The sequence below is a fragment of the Pteropus medius genome, unplaced genomic scaffold (assembly GCF_902729225.1).
Source record: "Pteropus medius unplaced genomic scaffold, Ma_sr-lr_union100, whole genome shotgun sequence".
In the NCBI taxonomy this organism is placed as follows: domain Eukaryota; kingdom Metazoa; phylum Chordata; class Mammalia; order Chiroptera; family Pteropodidae; genus Pteropus; species Pteropus medius.
In genome coordinates this window covers 6909208-6932079 of record NW_024351073.1, presented here as the reverse complement: position 1 = coordinate 6932079, position 22872 = coordinate 6909208, and the positions used below count along the sequence as shown (strand labels likewise).

General features: G+C 43.6%; 1 protein-coding gene and 1 non-coding gene across 4 annotated transcripts in view; one reads left to right on the top strand and one right to left on the bottom strand.

Annotated features, from left to right (window-relative positions):
* MTMR12 (myotubularin related protein 12) overlaps positions 1-22872 on the bottom strand; it is a 63167-nt gene that overhangs the window by 5713 nt on the left and 34582 nt on the right. Inside the window, exons 8-16 of one of the 3 annotated variants that reach the window (XR_005648642.1) lie at positions 18368-18443; positions 13121-13227; positions 12341-12465; positions 10808-10886; positions 9411-9481; positions 7042-7214; positions 4783-4950; positions 3720-3869; positions 3-726 (exon numbers count right to left, since the gene is read on the bottom strand). Coding sequence is in view for 2 of the 3 variants with exons in the window: in XM_039842721.1 (XP_039698655.1) it covers positions 157-726; positions 3708-3869; positions 4783-4950; positions 7042-7214; positions 9411-9481; positions 10808-10886; positions 12341-12465; positions 13121-13227; positions 18368-18443 (1531 nt within the window). In the remaining variant the exon portion in view is untranslated. Of the gene's footprint in view, positions 1-2; positions 727-3707; positions 3870-4782; positions 4951-7041; positions 7215-9410; positions 9482-10807; positions 10887-12340; positions 12466-13120; positions 13228-18367; positions 18444-22872 lie in introns of those variants that run through there. The other 2 variants (XM_039842721.1, XM_039842722.1) reach the window with 2 other exon arrangements.
* Positions 19110-19228, top strand: LOC120586430 (5S ribosomal RNA). Its single transcript, XR_005648703.1, has one exon. It is a non-coding gene; the product is annotated as a 5S ribosomal RNA (ribosomal RNA).

The window sequence follows — 22872 nt, the reverse complement described above, 5'->3', positions numbered from 1 at the left end:
AGCTCTTTCCTGAAGGCCCAGGTTCCTCCTACAGAGCATGGGCTAATGGCCCTCCCTCCCAGCAGTAAGCTTCAGTATGACAGGCCAATCTTTAGGTCAATGAGTTTGACCCCTGTCCCAGTCTTCAAAATTCCTTTTTCACAATTGGTGGACAAGTCATACATCCCCTAGATCCACAAACTCATCTTCTCGTTTGGCCAGATCTTCTTCATCTCCCAAAGCTTTCCAGCCGCTGGTGGGCAAGACAGGTTTAGAGGAATGTCGCTGCAGCAAAGCAAAAGGAAACAAAGAGGACAGGCGGACAGAGTTCCTCAGCAGGGAGGGTGCCTCTGCCTGGAGGGCCTCCTGGCGGTGGTGTCGCTCGTCGATTTTCTCTTGTAAGCTCTGTACTTCCTCCATCATTTCCAAGAGTTTGCTCATGGTGGCCACTGTGCCACCACCCAGGATTTGGGCTTCTGGAATCCAACGCAAGTAACGCTGAGCCCAGACTTTGATTTCTGGCCCCTCGATGTGGGGCAACAACAGACCATGGTGGTCAGTGGGCTTGCTGTGCCAACTGTCATAGAACTCTCGAAAGTTGTCTTGAAGTTCATCGGAAGAATTAATTAGTTTGCTAATTCTCTTGCCCAGAAGGTTTTTAATTAAATGATCTGTTTCTTCCCTGAAAAATCCTCTTTTGGGAGATGACTTAGATTGGGTCAGTGGCAAAGAAAGCTGTCGTTGATGCTTTGAGAGAAAACACAAATATCTCTGGTTAGCCTGAGAGCACAGTTGTTCCCAAGAAAAAGGGGGCATAATCCTGCTTCAACAAGTCATGAGACATCAGAACTGCCATGTGAATGCAAATCCATTAAAATGAGATACCATACAGAGAGGAAGGTGGCCTCTTATTTAGTCCACGGTGCGAATGTCAGGTGCACACTGTATTTAGAAACCAGGGGCTGAGACCGGGCGCAGTCGGCGCGGTGCAGAAAGGCAAGCAGCGACGTGGAGAAGGAGCTTCCAATCCCCTTCCTCCCCGTCGCGGCAGCACCACGGGGCACCCAGTACTTCTGAAGAACAAGTACTTTTAACTTAAGGTAAGTTGATGATTTAGGGGAGTTTGGAGGTGCTGCCTATTCATTTTTTGAAGGGAACAAAACGTCTCCTCTTTGAGGACCTGAGGGAGTCAGCGTCTACAATATTCTAAACACCAGTTGCGATAACCTGAAGATCCTATCCCTTTAATGAAATAACTTTGTAGCTTCTCAGGCACCCGGCATCCAGTGTGAGTTTAAGCCTAAGTCATAAAGATTCTTTTGGACAGAGTCTGGTGGGAACAAAAGAAATTTGAGGAACTGGCTAAACTGGCCAGATGTTCTTGTCTGACAAGTTGCATGGAGTAGAAAATGTGAGAGCTTTTACATTTTTTTTTCCTCCTCACTAATTTTATCTGCAGCCAAAGTGAGGTTTTTTTATTTTGGGGTGTACTGTGAAAGGGCTGTGAAGATGGGCAGAGTGGTCAGAAGGATATAGGGGATCTCCAGTGCTCAAAGGCGAAGGTAAAAAACATGGAGAAGCTGTTTCTCCCCAACTCTTGCTCCCGATGTACCCATCTGAAATAAGGATGAAAGTTTTGTTTTCAGGCTAGACTTATAATTCTCCAACACATTTCTGCCAATGGTTGTATAAAGGAAATATTTCCTCATTATAGAATGAAGGAAATATCTTATCACAGAATATGAAATAACAATAAAAAACGTACAGAAGAAAGCAAAGCCACCCACAACACCACAACTGAGAGAGGACTAGGACTGCGGACCTTCCATCCGGGGACGGGAAAATCGAAGGCCGAGTCAGCAGCCGGCCTCTCTTCTCCCTAGTGACCAAGGTGAGTCGGGTGGGCAGGGGAGTTAGGAATGCAGGTGGAACCGAAGAGCCACTGTTTTTGCCACCAGGTCCTATGCTCAGTGATTTGTATGCATCGACTTATCCAGTTCTCGAAGTCACTATTATTGCCCCATCTTACAAAGGAGGAAACTAAGGCACAGAGGTTAAGTAATCTGCCAAGGCCCCAGCTACCAAATGCCAGTGGTGGTTTCCCACACAGTCTGGTTCCAGAGTGTGGGCTCCTAACAGAACTCTGTTTGTCTTAGAACTTGCCCCTTCTCTCCATCTCCTAAGTGAGCCGAGTGTGCAAGATGGGCCAGGTGGAGCCAGCACTGCGCTGGAGCCTGGTCAAGACCTGAAGCAGAGGCTGAGATCACACTCCTGAGCAGACCTCACGGCCTCCAGTGTAACTCACAGAGCGGCACGTCATGCTGGTCAGCCACAGCCTCTTCAGTCTCTGCAGAACATCTCCAAGGCTGGCTGTCCACTCAGCAAGGGGTCCCAAGCCTGACATCTGGTCTCTTATCTCAAAAGCTTCAAAGTTCCTTGTTGCCCCAGCCCCAACTCTGGCTCAAACCTCTCCCACCAGTCAGCTCCTAGAGTCTAGGCCATCTGTTCATACCTAAGAGGAGAAGGGCCACTTAAAAAACCTGGATCTGGGCAAAGATGCAATCCATTCTTACAAGGAGGAGCCTTAGCTTCCTTCCATACAAAATAAGAACTTAAGCCTCCGCTGTCTCTGCTGGCCTAGGGCAGTTCTATTGATCCTAACTCGGCTGTCATAGGAAGCATGCATGCAGCCACCAGGGGGCACAGCATACTGAAGAAAAACTAACCTTTGGCCAAGCTGTTCCGGAGCTCAGAGAGTTCCGGTCTCGGTGGCAAAAAAAGAGGTTGAACCAGAGCAGGAACATCCACCCTGGGCCCGAGGACCCTCAAAATGACGAAGTGGCAGTTCTAAGTTGTTCAGCAGCTGGCATCTTCTGCAAGTTCTGGCTTTGGCTCATCTGGTTCCCCAAGCCTCTTTAGAATGGAGCCACCTCCCGCACCAGAACTAGCCAGGCTTCCTGGAACCTCTCAAAGGGAGGAGGGATCAGAAGTATGGCCATGGAAAAGGCAGTGGCACGCACTGATTTAAGATTTACTCCACTGCTCTCCCCTGTGTGGAGTCTGTGGGGCAGAAATACTGGGCCAGGAGACAGAGCCAGGAAATGCCATGTAAATCATGGATCACCTCAGAAACTCTGGGGTTTTACTAACTAATAAAGTCAAGAAAAAATATCTGAAAGGAAACCCAAATAATTTAACATTTGTGGTTTACAGCAGAGTCAGCAAACTACAGCCCACAGGTCAAACCTGACCAATGGCGTTTTACACAGGCAGGCGCCCAGCCATGCCCGTTTGCTCACGTGTTGTCCGCAGCTGCTTCTGCATTACAACAGTAGAGCAGGGGCATCATGCCAGACTGCACGCCGTGACATACAAGGTTATAGTTATAAATATTTCTATAATATTGCTATTTAAGACATAAACTGGTACAGATGGAGAAAAGCCCGAGTGCACGGCTGGTAGAGACGGTCCCTTCTCTACCAGCCGTGCACTCGGGCAGGGGTAAGACACATGATCCCAAACGTGACCATTTCAGGAGCAGCATCCCCAGTGACATTCAGCAAATGGCCACATCTCATCGGGCAAAGAATTCTCATGGGCCTTGACAATTTGCCTGCCACAAATATCGACTCTGCAGACTGTTTCCAGAATCCACATGTGACTTTTACCCTTACATACATGGGGCCTCTGGGCAGATGAAGGGGAGGTTAGGCATGTAAACATCTTACTTTAGAACGTACTCCTTTCCGCTGGCCTTTGTCCAGTTTGGGCTTTTCCACATAAAGAGGGTTTCTGAGCAACATCTGGGCTTTGGGTTCAAACTGCACAGACCAGTCCCAAACGGTGAGCAGATTCAAAGGCTTGCTCTGTGTCTCCTGGCTTTCCCTGCCCTGCCAAAACAAGCATAGGTCACGACGGCTCCCAAGGAGGTCTGAGGGAGCACACGCACACCTCCACCGGCCCCGGGAAGGGAGCTCCTGTGCTGCCCAGACAGAGCATTCACGGGCACTTCATTTTTAAAAACTGCAGCTGTCAGTGGTTGTTCGCTAGAGGCTCTGGGTGGGGAGGAGGGAGGGATGAAGGACATGTTATTTTCTAGCAAGTCATATGTCAGCCACTGTACTGGGTACTTGCACAGCAACCTACGAAGTCGCTATTATTTTTGCCATTTTACATTTGAGGAAACTGAGGCTCAGAAAACTGGATTCGAACTGCCTGAGGTTACAAAGCTGGTGAGCGGCAGGGCTGGAATCTGAATCCGGGGCTGTGTGACCGGAAGCCCAGGTTCTGCGTCCTCCACTTTTCTGCGGGATTCTGCAAAACCTCTCCCAGAGGGCTGGCCCAAGCAAACCCTGGGGCCTGCGGAAGGCTGGTCAGAGCACTGCTGGTTAAGGTTAAACCCCTGGAGGCAGGGCCTCAACAGAGACATTAACGGAGGTCAGTTAGGATGGAAAGCACGAGCCTAGCTTCCCTGCTCTGCCTTGTCTCCATTTCCCTTAGAGTGAACCACACATCAGGCAAATAGAAGGGAAGGCATCTGGTCTGTCTTTCATTAATTCTGTTTAATTCCCCAGCTCCAATATTTACTGTGTGACCATGGAAGAGTTACTTATCCTCTCTGTGTCTCAGCTCCTCGGGGATAATATTACAGACCTCAGAGGGTACTGTGAGGATTAAATATCAATACCCAGAAAGCAAAGAAGAGGGCCTAGGACATTGTCAGTACTGAATCAATTTCACTTTTTATCACCGATCTTACTGCATCCTACTTGGGAGACGCAGATTCCTAAGAGGGGCTCTTACCATGTTAGTATCTTTTTGATGAGGCGAATTGAAGAAGAAGGTGCTAAAAATAGGTATGTATAGGCTATCTGACAAAACAGTCAGGTAAGTCTCCGTGAATTCGAATGCCGGGGGATGCTGGTGCACCAGCTGCCAGACACAATCTAAGAAAAGCAGGAACACAGGAACCTATGTGAAAACAAGATAAATGTTACCGAGCAGACACTAAGGGTCCCGCCAGCCGGCCCGAGTTCCAGGGGCAGCCATCTCGGCAGTTGGGAAAGACCTGCTACTGGCACCACAGTCTCTGGACGACACAGTAGACTCCATGCCATCCCAAGCGATAAAGATGAAACCACACGCTCGTGGATGAACATCAACTTTGGCAGTGCCCATCTGTGTGACATTTCTAAGATGAAATATGTAAAATCTCACTATTGGTCAATATTAACAGATGAGCACTTGCAGTTGATATGATGCTAGAGAACACGAACTTTGAATCCCAATTAAGTGAAATGTTATTCCCCCCCAAAAGAATTCCTTAGTCGATTTTGTTACCAAAAACAAAAAACAAAAAAAACTATACTTAATTATTTTTAATTTTGTTAATACTCCCTTCTCTACTTCATAATGAGAGCCCAAAAGAGAGGACAGAAGAGAAGGCAGATGTTTCTAAAATTTTTTCACAAACCTATTTTTTTAATTGATAGCCTCCTTTACTAGCTACCCAGAGGCCAACTTTTATTAGTACAGATAGTATTTTCCAGGGTGCTTAGTCATTCACAAGGTGTTTATCCTTCTGAATCACCAGTGACCCTGTCAGGTGAATAAGACAACATGTTACAGTCTCTCCGTATGGAGGCTGGCCAAGGTCTTACACACAGCTCACAAGAGAGACATGAGTTGGGAATCCAGCTCCCGAATCAAAGTCCAGTGCTGTGTCAATGACATCAGAAATCAGATCACCGAGTTTTCCTTCAAAACTCCAATATGTCGATGTTGAGACACTAAGAAATATTTATATTGTAATTTTATTTCACACTTCATATTATGTTCAATACCATTAAAAAGAATGAAAAATATCTGAACTTCATAGTGCTGTTAAAGAAATGGGCTCAGAAAAAAAATAATAAAGAAATGGGCTCAGAAAGTATGAATGACTTCTCCAAGGGCTGGGTGAACAGCAGATGAGAAATTCTCTTGGACTCTTTCTCCATTAGACATGGTGCCCGTCAGTTCTATTTTCTCAAGATACAAAACACACTCTTCCACACACAGTATTAGCTCTCTCCGCCCATCATATTATTTGAGTCCCATCGACCTTTCAAATTAGTTTCTCAGAAAGGCAAAGTCCATTCCAAGACTCAATGGGACACAGATGAGCACAGACTGGACCTGAAAGAAACCTCCAGGTCTAGGAGAGGCCTGGTCTCTGACCAACATGCCAAAGCTGTAAGGGCAAGAGCCAGGGCTCTCTAGTCCCACAGCACATAGTGTCAAGCTGTTCAGCACTTCAGATAGACATGCTTATTACCTGGAGTAAGAAAAACCACGAGTCACGCTACTAGCATAAGGGAGCTCTGCAGGCGATTTAATTAAAGTTCCTGTTTTAATTTTTCCTTGCACAATCATTAATAATGCAACCGGTGGAGTTTGTACAGCTATAGCCAAGATAAGCAGTACACCACAATTTGGGGGACTCATTTTCACTAACTGAACTATAATGCTAATACTCCTGTGCTTGAATTCAGAGGCCCAGGCCTGGAGCAATTCACACAGCCAGAAGGCAGAAGAGACCATGCACACTGCTCACGTACACAACTGCTAAGGTTCTGGTGATGGAGGGCGCTATGCTTTATTTTGAAAAGGTTTCTGTGCAGGGAAAATTTACTTCGTGTTATTATAAATTTTCTACAGGAAACCTGTACCCTGATTATTCATTTTTCTGCAAAGACTAACTTAGCAGAAATTGTAGGAGTCTCTCTTACTGAGTTAACTGTTAATTTGTTTTATAAATCAATATTACTCCCACCATGAAACAGAGATACACTGGTATACACAATTCAGAAGAGAAGACTCTGAACACACTTGTTAATCTCTCTCCTCTGAGAAGGGTTTCAGCATCGGTTACAGCATTCAGTCATCCAGCGGTGAACAGATCACGGCCTTCCTACCGAGCTTGTGCAGTGTGCACTTTGCAAACAGTAACCCTATATCTGAAGACAAGAATAAATAAGAGACTCCTCCCCATGACTGAAAGTCTGTGATGAGGGCACTCACCTCCTCCTTATCACTCTGACGTAGATGGTTGCAGCGATCCAGGAAACAGTGCCCGCCCATGATCCACTCCTTCTGGATGAGGCTCTGGAAGCCAACCCTGGTTCTACAGTGGGGATCCATCATCACTTGCACCAGAGAGGAAATGAGGCAGCAGAGGTCGGATGCGTTCTCCTCTAGGAGGGGCCCCACCAGCAGCGCAAAGAGGAAGGAGGATGTGAAATGTTAAAAGCTATGAAGCGCACTCGCATTGGCACAGTTAACAGGATGCCCAACACCAAGGTCTGCTACTGACAGTCAAGCTCTAATTCCCTATAGGCGAGGGGCAATGAAAAAAGGTGATGTTCTCAGATTGAGACACAAACTGCTTTTAGCCTGCCTAATATAGATTCCAGCATACACTGGCACTAAATATGGATTTGCTCATTGAACGAATAAACAAAGCACTGCAAATCCATTGTCAGCATGTAAGCGTCCAGATGTGTCACACGATGAGGTTGGATCATACACAGAATGGTGACCTGTTGGGCTCCAGAGACCAAGCTCAAAACCTTTCGGGCTGCTGTGTCAAAGTCTCCATCACTGAACTCACTGTTCCAAGGTTCAGCTGCTTATCAGGCTCGCCTGAGAGTTCCTTTCCTCCACTCTCAATTCCTCCACTACCTCTGCTTTGGAGAAAGCTGAATATTTCTGGGCTGCACCAACATGCTCTCTTATTCTCAGCTCCATGGCTCTTTCCATTTCTTTCCTTGCCTGGCATAGAGAAGCTCTCCTCGGCCCACCCCTGGAGTGTACTGTACAAAACCCATACGATGACAATGCCATTTGAATACTTATTAAATATTCACGACTTACAGCAAATAAGAACATACATCTACACCGATGCATTCATCTTAGTTTTAAGATCCTGATAAAAGTCAGGGTCTAACATCCCTGGGTTTCCTCTTTACAAAAAGAAGTGCAACTCAAGTTGCTATTTTAGAATGGCTGTGAGGATGACAGTGCAGGTATTATCGGGGTTAGAGAAACTAAGAACGGATTCCAGGTAGGGAAGTATACACAGTTCGGAGTCTCATTCTGATGCCATAACCCTGAAGCACTACAGGGCCAGACTTAAGCTTGTGTCACTTTTTCTCCTCCAGGAAACAAGCCTAAACTATGGCAATGCATAGGTTTTAAAAAAACAGATTTTAATTTTTGTCTTTCTCTGCTATCAGTTTTCGAAACAGGTTTCATTTTTAAGGGACTCTTCTTTCTTGCATCTGAAGGGTGTCAGTGCACCCATGGGTAATAGCGAGAGGGACTAGAAAGTGAGATTTCAGATGAGAGGCAACTCAGTAGTCCATCTGGGAGCAAGTGGCATCTCAGGTACGTCGGCCAAAGGTTTGGATTTCCTTTCATGCAACTCTGTGCTCAGCGCAGTCTGGCCCTGGGGACTTCTACCGCTCAGACCCCCTCCTCCCTTTTACCAGTTCCTCAGCACTCTGTTCTGTCATTGTTGGTTAGGTCTTTTTCAATAACCTGCTCAAGCCAACCCTCCCACTGGGTTGTACACTTCTAGAAGGCAGAAGTATAGAGCTCTGCACATGGTAGGTGCTCAATAAATGTATTAAAATCTAAGCCAGCGAGCCAGCATCAGATGGTGCAGAAGCAGCAGACAGACACATTTTCCAGTCTGCCCACAAAATCTAAATCTCTGCAGTCATGGAGCAGTCAGAGAAATGAAAGAAGCTTGGGGGTAATAAAGCATGAAAGATCTACTTAATCTGAAGCCTAGGGCTATAAGAAACCTAAAGTATTCTAAACAGCAGACATAATTTTCGCTCAAATCTAACCAATTCCAGCAATGATTTTTGTTGTGTGGTGGTTTACATTTGTTTTTACAAATTCTGAATGTTTATGTCCTGTCGTCACGTACAACAGGTTAAGCCCACTGAGGAAAAGGAAATCACAGACCACAAAGTTTCTATGGCAACTGCATGAGGCTGTTGAACACAAACACAAAAATAACAATTAAACCATGCATGGGTCTCTTTCTATGAAAGGGGTTATCCAAAGATCTTAACTTTAACCCAAGTTGAGTTAATATAAAATTCAAAACATTAGGAAATGTGAGCTTTGGTAAAGATACCAAACAATTAATTCCTTCTTGGGCTTCTGCCAAGTTCCAAGTAAAGAATTTATTTTTAAACTGTAACACCCGAAATCCAATGCAAAAGATTCCAAAGTCAGAGTGCTAGAGAACAGGAAGGATTTCTACACTAGTTCATTCTTTTTACAAGACAATTCCAATCACGCAGAGCTGTATCTACAGAAACTGAATCTCAAGGGAAGGAAAATGGAAACCAAGCTTTGTGCTTTAAATATATTACCTAAAAGAAGAACATTCATGTTTTGTGCTTCCAGACATTCTATAATCTCTATTGCTTTTTTCAGGCAACGTCTAAATGGGAGAGAGACAAGAAAAAGTAGCATTAGTTCTTGAGCTTGGTATTGAAACAGTAAGACATTTAGAGATAGTCTGACTTGATCTTTAGTTGTCTAACTTACTTTTGCTAAAACCCTCCAAATTACCATTTATACTATTCAGATACTGTAAGACACTCATCTGCCTATTAGAAACTTGAAATTTTCGAAAAGGAAGCCCAAAATTGATGCAAAAATGTTCCTAGGTGATTTCTGAACTAGAAACCCTCAAGGAGAACTCATACCTGAGCCTGCTGGTGAGTCCTAGTATGAGCCATAAAGGCCCACATCTGGAGACTGTGCTGCATGTGCATATTGTTTAATTCAAGGTCACCTGCCAAATGGTCGGTGTAGCTGAAAAGACCCAATATGCCCAGAAAACCTTATGTCTCTCTCTAGATGCTCTATTCTGAGACTGTTGTCACTGTGGCAGCTTTGCTTTATCTGCTTTTAACTAGGGGTTTCACGTACGCTGTTCTCTGCCTGCAGTGGTACCCCCACCCACACCCCCGCCTCTTTATCTGGTTAGAGACGCTCAACCTTCTCTGCCCCACACACAAAAAAGGTTCTTTTATAACACTTATCACAGTTTGCAATAACATGTTCAAATTACGGAACACGCAGCAGGCTCTTTAAAATATATCTGTTAGTAAGAGTGGAGGCTGCAGCTCCTCTTCGCAGCGCTCACGGCAGAACTGAGGGGAATGCCGAGCTAGTACAAGGAAGAATTCCCGTCTTTCCTCAAGCGTATCTCAGGATTGGGGCTATTCTCTCACCCCGTAACCACTTCTGTTCTGTGCCTCCCTTTGCTCTCTCTATTTAATGGCAACAGAGAGGAACTATTCAAAATATGAAGTAGGAGAGGGATTAGAATTCTGTGCTCTTGGAATCTCAAACCTAATTCCAAAAACCCAAATGACTAATTGACATTAATCATGATTTAAAAAAATTTTTAAATCGATAATATACACGAAAGACACAGAATTCTTCTAATACGGCATCCCTCCCCTTCTCATGCCCCTGTGGAGACCCAGCACTGAGCCTCAGAATTCTGGATTGCCTCACCCTCTTTTTCACTGTCTTTCAATGCCTAGACTATGGTCGAGAGGATCTCCTTGTGAGCAGGTAGCATGTCTGTAAATTCTGCACATAAACAAATAACAAATGTAAAATCTAGCTGAGCCTTGAACAGATCTAAGAATATTTAACTGTCTAATATAAAATAGTTAAATTTGTCAATTTGCTTTACTACTTTGAATTAGAAAACTATAAATCTCACAAGCAAAACAGTGGCTTGAAATACCTGATTATGTCAAGCCAGCTGCTACTTTCCAACAGAGAAAACCATTTTATATCTGTGTCCCAAAATTCGGTACTGTTATCTGAAAGAAGAAAAAAAGAGTAAAGAAGTCAGGTGGTTTCCTCCAACGCCTGCCACGAAAAACCTGTGCTACTCAACCATGCTGTTCAGATGAACAGCCCCAGATTAAACTGCAAATCCAGGTACAAATCTCTGTTTTAAGTAAAGCGCATTTGAAAACTTAAGCTGAAATAGTTTTTGAACTGTAAGCCCCTGGAAGGGTGTGGTAGTCACAAACATATTTTTATTGCTCAAATAAAAAGTGTCCTTACAATATGTATCAGAGCCACAATCCACCCTGAAATGCAACAAGAAGAATAACAAGCTTCAGGCAGAAATCACTGACGTTCAGGCTGCTGCTCCTAAAACTGGAAAACCCAACAGGATACATTCTGATGCCACAGAGGCCCAAGGGGGAGACTCAGCTCCCACTGGAATCCTAAATACAGAAATATATTTATCTTTCAAACCATCACACGATCCCCTAACCCACCCGATACAGAGAGCCTGCATTTTATAGAAATCTAATATATTTCAAAGCTGCAACCTCAAACCAATGAAAAGGCAGATACTCCTCTAAGTCCTGGGTGATGAAAACAAAGTGGAGAATCACGATCTTGTATCAACCAGTAAAATTTCTTACGCTCTCCACCAGGTCCCTACTTTTTAGAAATCTACTTTATAACACATCAGTGTCTTTTAGTTAGACGTGTACACTTCTTTCTCTCTTGGTGTCGTATTCATTTTTCTCTCCAGTGCCTCGTATAGTTAGTACATATAATGGAAATTCAGTAAATGTTGGCTGAAGAAATTAACAGTTAGGCCTTGCTAGGCTAAAGGTCTGAGTTAGGAAAAGCGACCTGTAAGTGTGAAATCTCAGATGGTAAAGATTTATTCAAGAATGAAGAGACGCAACAGCCAACTGAGCTGTATTAAATATGATTCGAGTCCTGAATTGTTCATCATGGGTAGCCTGCGCAGGGAAGTTGGGGGTGGCTGGGATGGGCATATCTCATTTTCTACTTTGTTCATTTCTGATTGTTTTTACATGGTTGTATATATATTCATTCAGGGAGAAAAAAAGGAAAATATTTCCACTTGGAAGGGGAGTCCATTTAATAAACCACCGAGGAAAACAAACAGATCATTTACTTTATAAATCACTGCAAACAAGCCAGTGACTACACGTACTGGACAATTCTATGACTTTTAAACAGAGAAGCCCCAGTGCTCACCACTGGGCAACCTGTGTGCTGAGGGAAGGAGAGAAAGGGAAAGGTGGCAAAAGGCAGAAGAAAAATCGAGGGGGAAGTGAGGCAGTGGCGGCCGGCTCCACTCCATGCCGTCAACCCTGACAGCCGTGAAGCTCTACGTACTACCAGAAGGAACCCAGGGAAAAGGCACCAACTTTCACCTGATCCACGCGGCATGTCTCTCCCCATTTGACAGAAAGGTTTTGCTCAGCATTCTTCTCACCTATCAGAAACAGCTGTTTAAATTTAGAGTATGCAGTCTGGATGTCCTGCAGGGATACGAAGTTGCTTGAAAGGTCTTCAGTTTTGACAAGTTCATAGGGTGGTCTGTGGATGATCTTGTAAATTCTAGGTATCAAAAAATAATGAGAGATTACAAGAGCGGACAAGAACTAGAAATAGCTTATTTCTCCTATGTGCACCCACTATGTGCCGAGACCTGTGTGAAGACCCCCCCGCTTCCCGCCCAATTACGCTCACCGACAAGGCTGCCACCACGGCACCGCCAGTCCCACTCAACGGAGGTGGAGGTGGAGGTGTGTGGACTGGAACTCCCTGGCCCAAGATTATGAAGTTTACGAACTGTTCGAGCCATGATGTGAACCAAGGCAATTTAACTCCAAAGTCTACTCCTTTTCTGTTTTAATTGATCTATTTCGGTGTTTTAACTTTTTATTTTGAAAATTTTCAAACATGCAGAAAACTAGAAAATAGCACACTGACATATACCATGACCTAGTTTCCACAACTGTTAACATTACAGACATCGTGCCACTTCCCCCTAAATGCTTTCAGCACCTCTAAAAACGATGCAGTTGACACTCTTAATGATTACGTTATACTGACTCCTTCCAAAGTAATTCAAATGACCACTCTAAGTTGTATTCCCAAGCACTAAGCTATCAGAGGTAAATAGAAATGCACGTACTACTGAGAACTGTTCCCTGCTTCTCAGAAAACAAGAACTGAGCTGAACGATAACAAAATGTTAAACAGTACTGACCCATCCAAGAAGCTCTTTTGGACTTGTAAAATACTATCGTCCTGTTCTTTGGGTAGTGCTGACATTTTCAAAAGGGCACATCCATTGTGGCAGGACCAACACCATATCTGCAGAGGGGAATAAAGGTTTTCTAAATATAATACACACAATCCAACAGGGAACAGGTAAGCTTAGCATTTAAATTCATACAGGAAAATTTATAGCTTCAGTACAAAATGGCTGGATATATTCAACTTTCTTAAGCCAATGAAAGCTACCTGCAATGAAAAAGTCTGATTTAGTCTTAAAAAACAAAACAGGTCTAGGCAGACACACTCAGACTTGTTCATGGTCTAACATAAACCTCTGAACTTGGCTTTAGGGCTTGGAACCTACGTGACAACAACAGCGTTATGATTAATACTTTTAGGACAGTAGCTATAGTTGGAGTGCAGCTTCTCATGTCAGGATTTGGCATGAATTAACTCACAGACAGCCGCAACAGTGTGACTCTAAAGGCTGTACTCTGCCCGGATGGCACAAAGCGGGCAGCTCCTGTCATGAGAGAAAGTTCACAACAGAACAGAAAGTGGGCTGTTCAACACATATTGAAATGAGAAGACACGTGCAAGGCACTGAGTTAGGTTGTGGGAGGATGTAGAGGGCTGAGGTACTGTACATCTACCTTCAAGGAGCTGAAACTCTAAAAGGGAAATAAGTTTACAAATATAGTAAAGTAGAAGGTGGTAAACCACAGAAGAGAATTTCAAGAAACAACAAAGGGAGGGCAGAGGAGGAAGAAATCGTGTGAATGAGCATAGGTGACAAGTTTCGGTTTTTCTAGATATAGTTTTGTTTGCTCTGTTTCACAGGAACAAATGGAGAAGAGAAATGGTCCTAGGGCAAAGTAATCTGCCCGCGGTGCCTGGAATGGAGGAGAGGGCGAAGCTGGTTGAGACAGGTGAATACGGCTGTAAACTCTGTCCCGTACAAAGGTCTGGCTAAAGCCAATCCCCTGCCCTGCACTTGGCCCTGGCTCAAAGGTAAAACTAGAAGATCTCAGCTTCCCAAAGGGGACACGTTGTTGCCATTCTTCTCTAATGTATAAACCACACATTGGATACGCTAGCAGCAGCCTGGGCCGGGAGACTAGAGACCAGCACACAATCCAGGTGATACTCTACTAAACTTAGTCAGAAAGAGGAACCAGTTTAGGGTTTCAGGGGAAGATGATGGATTCAGTACTGGATATGTTAGATGTCTAGTGCCAATAGAACATCTATGTGACGATATTCAAGAGGCACCTAAGATGAGGGTTATGTAGCTGAGGAGAAGGAGGCAGGGCTGGAGCTCTGGTAATGACAGCTGACTGCCAGCTGACGTGGAAGAGATGCGAGCCCATCCAGGGAGCGAGGGCAGAGGGACACAGAGCTGCTTCGAAACTGCCAACAAGTGCTGACTCCCCCCGAGGGCCTGGCGGTACTTTAAGATTCATAACGAGGCGGAAGCGTTAGAACGTGGAGACAATTCAAAGGGCCCTCTCTGCTGTCCTCATATTCCCTTTCCCAATGTCATGCTAAGCAGTGTGAAGAAATCACCACAGTTTTTAGTCTTCTGGCAATTTTCTAAATGCCCCCCTAGTTGGTGCAGCTCACTCTGATGAAAGGAGAGAAAGTCCTAGCCATGACTGGGTGGCAAGTTCTAAGAAATTAAGTGTTCTTAATCCTTTTTATCTCCTTTCCTGGGGCAGAAAAGGTGGATTTTGGTGGTATTTAACCATAACTCATTTGCTATTTGGGGCACGAACATAACCATCTCAGCTTAGCTGAGGTGCCATGGGGCAATTCTCTTACTATCCTCTATTTAAAACAGTAAACAGGAAACAAGCGAAATTCTTGGTCAGAGAAAGATTCTCACAGGATTTAGCAAAAAGCACTCATCTTCCCCTATTGTAATACGTACAATTTCTGTCTGGGAAAAGGGCCACAGGATTTTTAATATGAATGACTTGACAACAGACAAGAAGCACAGTTTGTTTATCTAAAAAAAGTAAGAGGGGGGAGATTATTCATTATTTCATACATCTTACAGTGTCTCTCTTAATAGAACCAAAGACAGAGCTTTAGAGGAACATGTAAAATTGGAGGCTAGAAAGCAGTGGACGTAAGGAAAGGCGCTGTTAAGGGCGTAAGAGGACCATGACCGCAGTGTCTCCAAAGCCAATACAGGAATTTAAAAGGCAAGAAAAGCGAGGACGTAATCAGTGTTGAAACCGTAGTGATGGTACGGAGAGCAGGGGCCACAAAAGCTCAATGATGTCTGGAGGGTCACTTAGCAGAACGGGGGGAGGAGAAGTCATGCTGCAAGAAGGAGTAGTCGCAACAACAGAAAATTAGTACAGATTCTCAGTACAGTTAGCAGTACAGGGAAGAAAGAGACAGCAGCTTGACTCTTAAGGAAGGGCTTTTTCAGGTTAGCGGAGGCCTGAGGATGCTGCAAGAAGAGCAGAATGTGCGGAAAGACACACGCAGAAGGGGGAGGACTGACGGAAGCAGGTTCCAGACAAAGTAAGGGTAGATGGGACCAAGAGTCCAGGCAGAGATTTGGCTTTGAGATGAAGAGGAAGCATAGAGAGAAACCAAAGGAGGTAGGAAAAAAAGAAAGTTGAGGTCTTGTCGCTTGCTGTCCAAGATCCCACTAGAGGAAAAAGATCGTTGCCAAGAGTAAAAAAGACTGGTATCACGAACTTAAAAAGAGAATGAAAAAATGTTTGCAGCAGCCCCCAGGGAAGAATGATGCAGAAACTAAAAGGAATTAAACAACAGACTGCTGAGCAGACAAGGGCCCAAGCAAGGCAAGGTAGCAGTTTTCGGGTACCCCATTAAGTACGCTGTGTCGTTTGGTATAATCTATAGCAATGTTCCTTAGCCAGCTCCCACATGGGCAGACAATTCGTCTTCGTGTCTTCCTGCAGAGCACACCCTCTTTTCCTAGATTCATCTGTGAAAGGCTGAGGACCCTCATGCTTATTCTTCTAAAATAGCAATTCTCAAAAAGCGGTCTACAGATCCAGGAAGTGGAACCCAGTGTCCTTTCAGGTGTGCTGACAATAATACTAAGACGTAATGTGCCTTTTGCTCTGCGTTGACAGTTGCACTGATGGGCAATGGCACTGGCGGATGAAACTGCTGGCACTTTAGCACCAGTCCAGGCCCTGCTACCAAACGGCACGGGCCACTGCATTCTTCACTGCCATGCACGTGCAGAAAATACATTCTGTTTCACCTGACGATGTCCTCAATGAGGGACTAAAAATTATTATTGTATTAATCTTGACCGTTACATGCCCTTTTAGTATTCTGTGTGATGGAATGGGAGGTAAGTACAGTGAAGTACCATGTTTGTTCTAAGGAAAAGCACCTATGTGACTGAATTAAGAACTAAACTAGATGCTTTTTTGTGGAATTGAAAGAATAACTGACAGGGAAACTATGGACATTCAGACTTTGGTAACTAGCATACACATTCATTCTTAGGGAAAAATGAATAAAGTGGGTCTATCACTTCAAAGAAAACAACTGACGACTTGTTGCCAATGATAAAAACTAAACTCTCAAGTAAAAATTAGAACTTTGGTAAACTAGCCTCAGCCTCTAGCTGAACCGCTTCTCAATATTTAAAGACTTTTCTGATGAGACAGGGGTGATGTTAATTAAATGTTATTTTTATATTATATAAGGAAACATGTCAATATTTGGATGATCTCTATTACCTAGAGAACTAATATTTTCCAAATGACCATTGGATGATAGAAAATCATGCATATTTTAAGATCCAGTCAGAGATCAATTAATTTTAATTTAGCAGAGAATAAAAAGTTTTATTGTTCTCAAATTAATCTTTATGAAAGTAGCACTTATCAATTTTTTGGTGTACCATCAAAGAATAATATTCTCAATTATCAGAAAAGGCTATATAATATTTCTTCCTTTCCCAAATGCACATCTGTATGATGCTGGATTTTTCTTTATGTACTTCAACCAAATTCCAACATATCATAACAGACTGAATGAAAGAAGTAGATAAAAGAATGCAGGTATCTTCTATTTTCAAAAATATAAAACATATTCTGTTTCCATTTTGGACAATATAGTCATTTTTCAGAGAAATATGTTATTTACGTTAGTATGTAATGAGTTTCTTCCTAAAGTAAAATTTTAACGTTTTAGCTTTAATATTAATATGGCAAATATCAACAGATACAACCTCATAAACAAAAACTCTTTGAGACCCTAAATACTTTTTAAGAGCGTAAAGAGTCCTGAGACCAGGAAGTTTCAGGACCACTGCTCTAAGTCAAAGGTTGCAAACTGGTGGACATGAGCCAACTCGGGCCCAAAGACATGATTTTTTTAAAAAGTCTGAAGCAAATGAATACATTTAGAAATCAGGAAACCTCAGGTAAAAATCCCTATCTCTGGCTACTCTGAGAAATCAGGACACCTGACAAGACCAGGTCCATATTTCCACATAACACGAACCTGCTAACACAGAGCAGCCGCCCCTTCCACCAGGCACAGGGTCTCTGGTTAACTGCAATGCCCACACTCATTACTTGCCCGGCCAGGGCATGTGACCCCCACTTACACATCTCACCTACCATACAGTAGTGACCTTTTTGGTCAACCAGCCATGTGCACAGCATTTATTTGTAATTCTCATTCCTCACTAAATTCCTGCAGGCTTGGCAACTCCCAACAGTCCATTAGAAACTGGAGTAACTGCCAGTCTTGCTTTCTTTGATCAGTGACACACTAAATATGGCTCCCATCCCGGTCTATTCTGTGAAAACTCAGTAAGCTCTCCTTGTTGTCTCCCAGAAAAAAACACAGCCACGCCCAATCGAAGATTAATGATGCAGGCCAAAAAGTATCTTAAACCCTACTTTTAAGTGGTTGGCTCGGCCTCAAAATGATTTAGGTGTTAAATCAGGCTGGCTCTCAACACCAGACGTATCTGTAATCCTCTTAAAGCTTTTTAAAGATGTCTCTGCTAAGAACTGCAGAGCGTCTGTGAAAACTTTAGAACTCTGTCCCAGGGAGCGTCATGTCTAAGAGACTCCTCTGGGGAGTCCCTAAGATATTTTTGGATCACTCTTGGACTGAAGACAAACTCTTTAGTACCAAAGCCACAGACTTTAAGTAGAACACTTTGCCAAGATGGGCTGATGAGCAATCCAAGGCTGTTAAGGTTTCCAGATGCACTTACTGGTATGCCATGACCCTGAAAGCGTGGCACATTCTCTTCAGGAAGAGGGGTGGGGACGACAAAGTACGCTGGCAACCTAGAAGAAAGAGATGTCATCAGTTTTAGTATTAGAGTTAATTCGCCAAATATGAAAGCTCAACTTTAATGAACACAGGAAGAAGCTAAACGGAGTGGTAGGAAACGGACGATATTCCCTGTTAAGAACCAATGCAGATCCACTCTCTCTGGCCAAATCAGTCAGGAATCTGAATTCAAATCCTAGCTCTGTCTCTGATTTTGTGTAAAGGTAGGTAAATTACCCCACCTCTCTGGTTCTGTGCCCTCATCCACAGAATGAGGACTGGAATCTGTTATCTAAAAGTTTATGAATTCCAAAATTGGGAGTGATCTTTTTCATCGTATAGGGACGATATAAGCACTTGTGTTGCTCAGTCTGACTTGTATGAAAACCAGTAATTATGATGACTACTGCCCATTTTATCAAGTGCTCTGACAACATTCAAGTGCCTATTATATACCAGGCTCTGTACTAATTACTTAACATGAATTATTCATTTAATCCTCCCAGCAACACTATGAGGTATGTACTATTAGTTCCACTTTAGAGATAAAGAAATTGAGCCATAGCACTCCTAAGGCCCTTCCCAGGTGACACAACTGGTAAGCATTAGTGGAGCTGGGACCTGACCCCAAGCTGTGTAACTTCGGCTCCTACATGGGAAAATTTAGGTTCTAAAAATTTGTCTACGGCCATGCCACCCTGAACATGCCCGATCCCATCTGATCTTGGAAGCTAAGCAGGGTCGGGCCTGGTTAGTACTTGGATGGGAGACCACCTAGGAATACCAGATGCTGTAGGCGTCAAAAAAAATAAATAAATAATAAAATAAAAACAACAAACCTTTTCAGAAGGAATATGGGAAAGATAGGTTTTCAGAGTTGTAGAGATTAGAGATATACAGGGATAACATCTCATCCTCTAGTTAGCAAATTCAAGCTTCTGTTAACAAGAAACTCACTTAAGTTCTATCACTAAGAAGCTGTGAAGATCTTTCACTCAAAGAGCCTGAAATAAAGCCTTGCAGGAAATAAGGTACCTGTGATGTAAGAACTACAATGAAAATAATCATATGGAGTTTGTGTGCATGCTGCATGTGTGAAGCAAATCTCTTAAGTATTAGGTCATAGGAAAGATGAATTTTCTGAGTTGAAAAGATGAGAATTTGAATGTGAGCAAGCAGTTAAATCGAATCAATTCATAGGGGATGGAGCAACATTTTAAACATCACCATGGGGATGTGCTCATCAAAATCCAGACTATGGGAAACTATCAGACAAATGGCCTGGTTTCTTGAAAAAAATTACAAGAAATAAATGATGGTGTGAGGATTTATAAAGAGACTCCGGAAACCTATTAACTGCAAAATATCAATCTCACTGAATCTTGATTAATTATAAAATAGATAAAAAAGATGAAAGATAAATTGTTTTTAAAATTTCTAAAACAATGGGGGAAATCTGAACACTGGGTACTGAATGATATTAAGGAGCTAATATTAAATTTGAAAGTTGTGATAATGGTTTTATGGTTATATTTATAAAAAGATTCCTTAATTCCAAGAGGTGCATACTGAAATATTTATAAATGAAATGTGATGCACTCTGGGATTTATTTCAAAATAATCCAAGGGAGGCGCAGACAAAACAGGATGAGCCACAAGTTAATAATTAGGCTGCGCATTTAAATCATGGGGAAAGATTAAAAAAGTGCCAGTGTCCAGCCTCCATCCCAGAACTATTACACACCAGGAGTTTAAAAGCCCTCTAGGTGAGCAATCAGGATGAAAGCTGTTGTTCCAGAAGATCCTGCTACTCAAGTATGCAGCAGCATCGCCTGGATTCTTATAAGGAAAGCAGGTTCTCAAGCCCAACCCCAGACCTATAAAATCAGAATCCCCAGGTGACTTGGCTGGACTGGAAACCAGAAGCACTGCTCTAGATGGCAACTTACAAACAGATCACTGTTTCTCAACCTTTACAAGTGTCACCCATGAGGTTTGTTTAAACCAGATTCCTAGCTCCTTCCTCAGCTCATTCTACAAAGCCGGGGTGAGGCCACGTCGCTTTGAAATAAATTCACATCTCCTCTTACTAGTGAGGTTGAATATTTCACAATGCTGGTTAACCAGTTAATTTTCTCTATGTCTTTCACCGGGAGGTGGAGGAAGGGGCACGAATATCAGAACCAAGTATATTAGCGTATATACCACACGGTCACTCAAGAAAGGAGATTGCACAGAGATGGGACAGCTCTGCAACGGTGAAGGGAGGTAGAGATGTCTTCTCCTGTCTCAATGAACTTCGGGTGGGTCCATGTGAGACTCTCATTGTCTACAAACGCAGCCCTCCCTGCCTGGACAGCAGTCATTAGTCATTAAGATGAGTTCAGAATACAAAGTAAACGGCCCCTCCAAATACAGGATGACTTCATTCAAAGACAGTTGTATGATCTGCTCAGGCACAGCCTTAGTTAGGGTAAGGAAACTCTCAAAGCGACAACACCAGAGCAGCAGTGTCTTCCTGTGGCTGTGTCATTCCTAGGTCCCTCTGTTACATACATCCTAGAGTTAAGATCTTCTGATACCGGGGAGGTGGGATGAGAGAAGGGCTTTCCAGTCAGCCGGCTCTGACCTTGCGGGACAGTGAAGTAGACACTCCGTTTCTTATTCTCATCCAAAATGACTGGAGTCCCCTCTAACTACTGAGGGGGCTTTCGTTAATTTATTCATTCTCTCCTAATTACTGAGTCCCTCTTGAAACCAGGCACTGCACTTGGTTCTGCGGCTATCATGGTATTCATGTCGTTATACAGAAACAGTGTCCTTGACTCCCCAGAGCTGACAGGTTGCAGAAACAAACATTAATCAAATGGTGATACAGATAAAAATAAACTCACAATTGCAGGAAGTGCTGTGAAGAGAGGCATACAGTTCAATGCAAGCTCTCACAAGGAGATCCAACCTCGTCTTGGGAAGGCTCCCTATATATGACACCTGAGCTGAGATCTGACAGATGAAAGGGAGGTAACTCACTTGTGCAGCTAGAAGCAAAAGGAGCATTCCAGACATGAGACTGCACAGGCCCTATCGCAGGGGTTCAGTATGGCCAGAGGGGTATACACAAAGCTGGAGATTTAGACAGGAGTCAAACCATAAAGGGCCCTGTAGCACTCATGAAGTTCTGTTCCCCGTACTGAGAGCAGCTGGGAGCCACTGAGGCAGGAGCAAGGTGATCAGATACATACCGGAGGTGCTCTTGCGGCCACTACAATAGAGAACGGATGCAGCAGGACCAGACTGGATGGGGAAGTCCATGTAGGCAGCTAGCGTAGTGGTGCAGGTGGGAAACAAAGCCCAGCTTTCCCTGTATCATCCTCGTGGGACAGAAAAACGTGGCGGTGGCGGGCACTGAGCATTTTGAGTACCAAAATCTCACTAAAGCTCCATTCTCCGCATTGACCACTAATTAAAAGCTTTCCCTTGCCTTCTCTACCAGGTATATTTTTGATGTGGTAACATCTATGAGAATATCAGTAAGTTTCATCAGTATGTGGCAGGATTTTTTCCTAAACAGTTCTGGGAATGGGAATGCCTTCTATCAGCACCAACATCACGATACAAACTATCACCTACTAGGAGCAGGCGTTTCTAGTGTCTTTCTGAGTAAGCCCTAACTTTCCCTTTCCCAGCTCTGTGACTGTGAAAGGACAGGAGGGGGGGAGGGGGGAAGGTGTACAATGCAGGCCCTGCAGGCCCTCCTACTGTCCCCACAGTTCCCCCTGTGGCAGGAGGACGCACTTCACAAATATTTGAGATTGATAAGCATCAAAATTGAGCTGATGAAGGGGCCCATCAGAACCATGAATATGAAATGTTCTACAGAAAACCAGAGTCCCATTTCTTCATAGGGGTTGTGTTGCAAGACCCCCAGTGGATGCCTCAAACCGCAGATAGTACCAAACCCTATATATACTATGTTTTTCCTTTACATACTTATCTATGATAAAGTTTAATTTATAAATTAGACACAGTAAGAGATTAACAATAACTAATAACAAAATAGAACAATTATAACAATATACTGCAATAAAAGTTATGGGAATGTGGTTTTTTTCTCTCTCAAAATGATCTATTTTACTGTACTCACCTTTTCCCTTAAAGGCAGCACTTTATGGCTTCTCTCGGGCATATCTAAACTACCGGCATCACTACTCTTGAACTTTGGGGCCATTAAGTAAAATAAGGGTTACATGAACCCAAGCACTGTGACGCCATGACAGTCTGTCTGGTAACCGAGACAGCTACTAAGTGGGCGGGTAGCATCTACAGCGTGGACACACGGGACAAAGGGATGATTCACATCCTGCATAAGATGAAGCGGGACAGCGTGAGCTTTCACCATGATACTCAGACCAGCACCCAATTTAAAACTTATGAATTATCTCT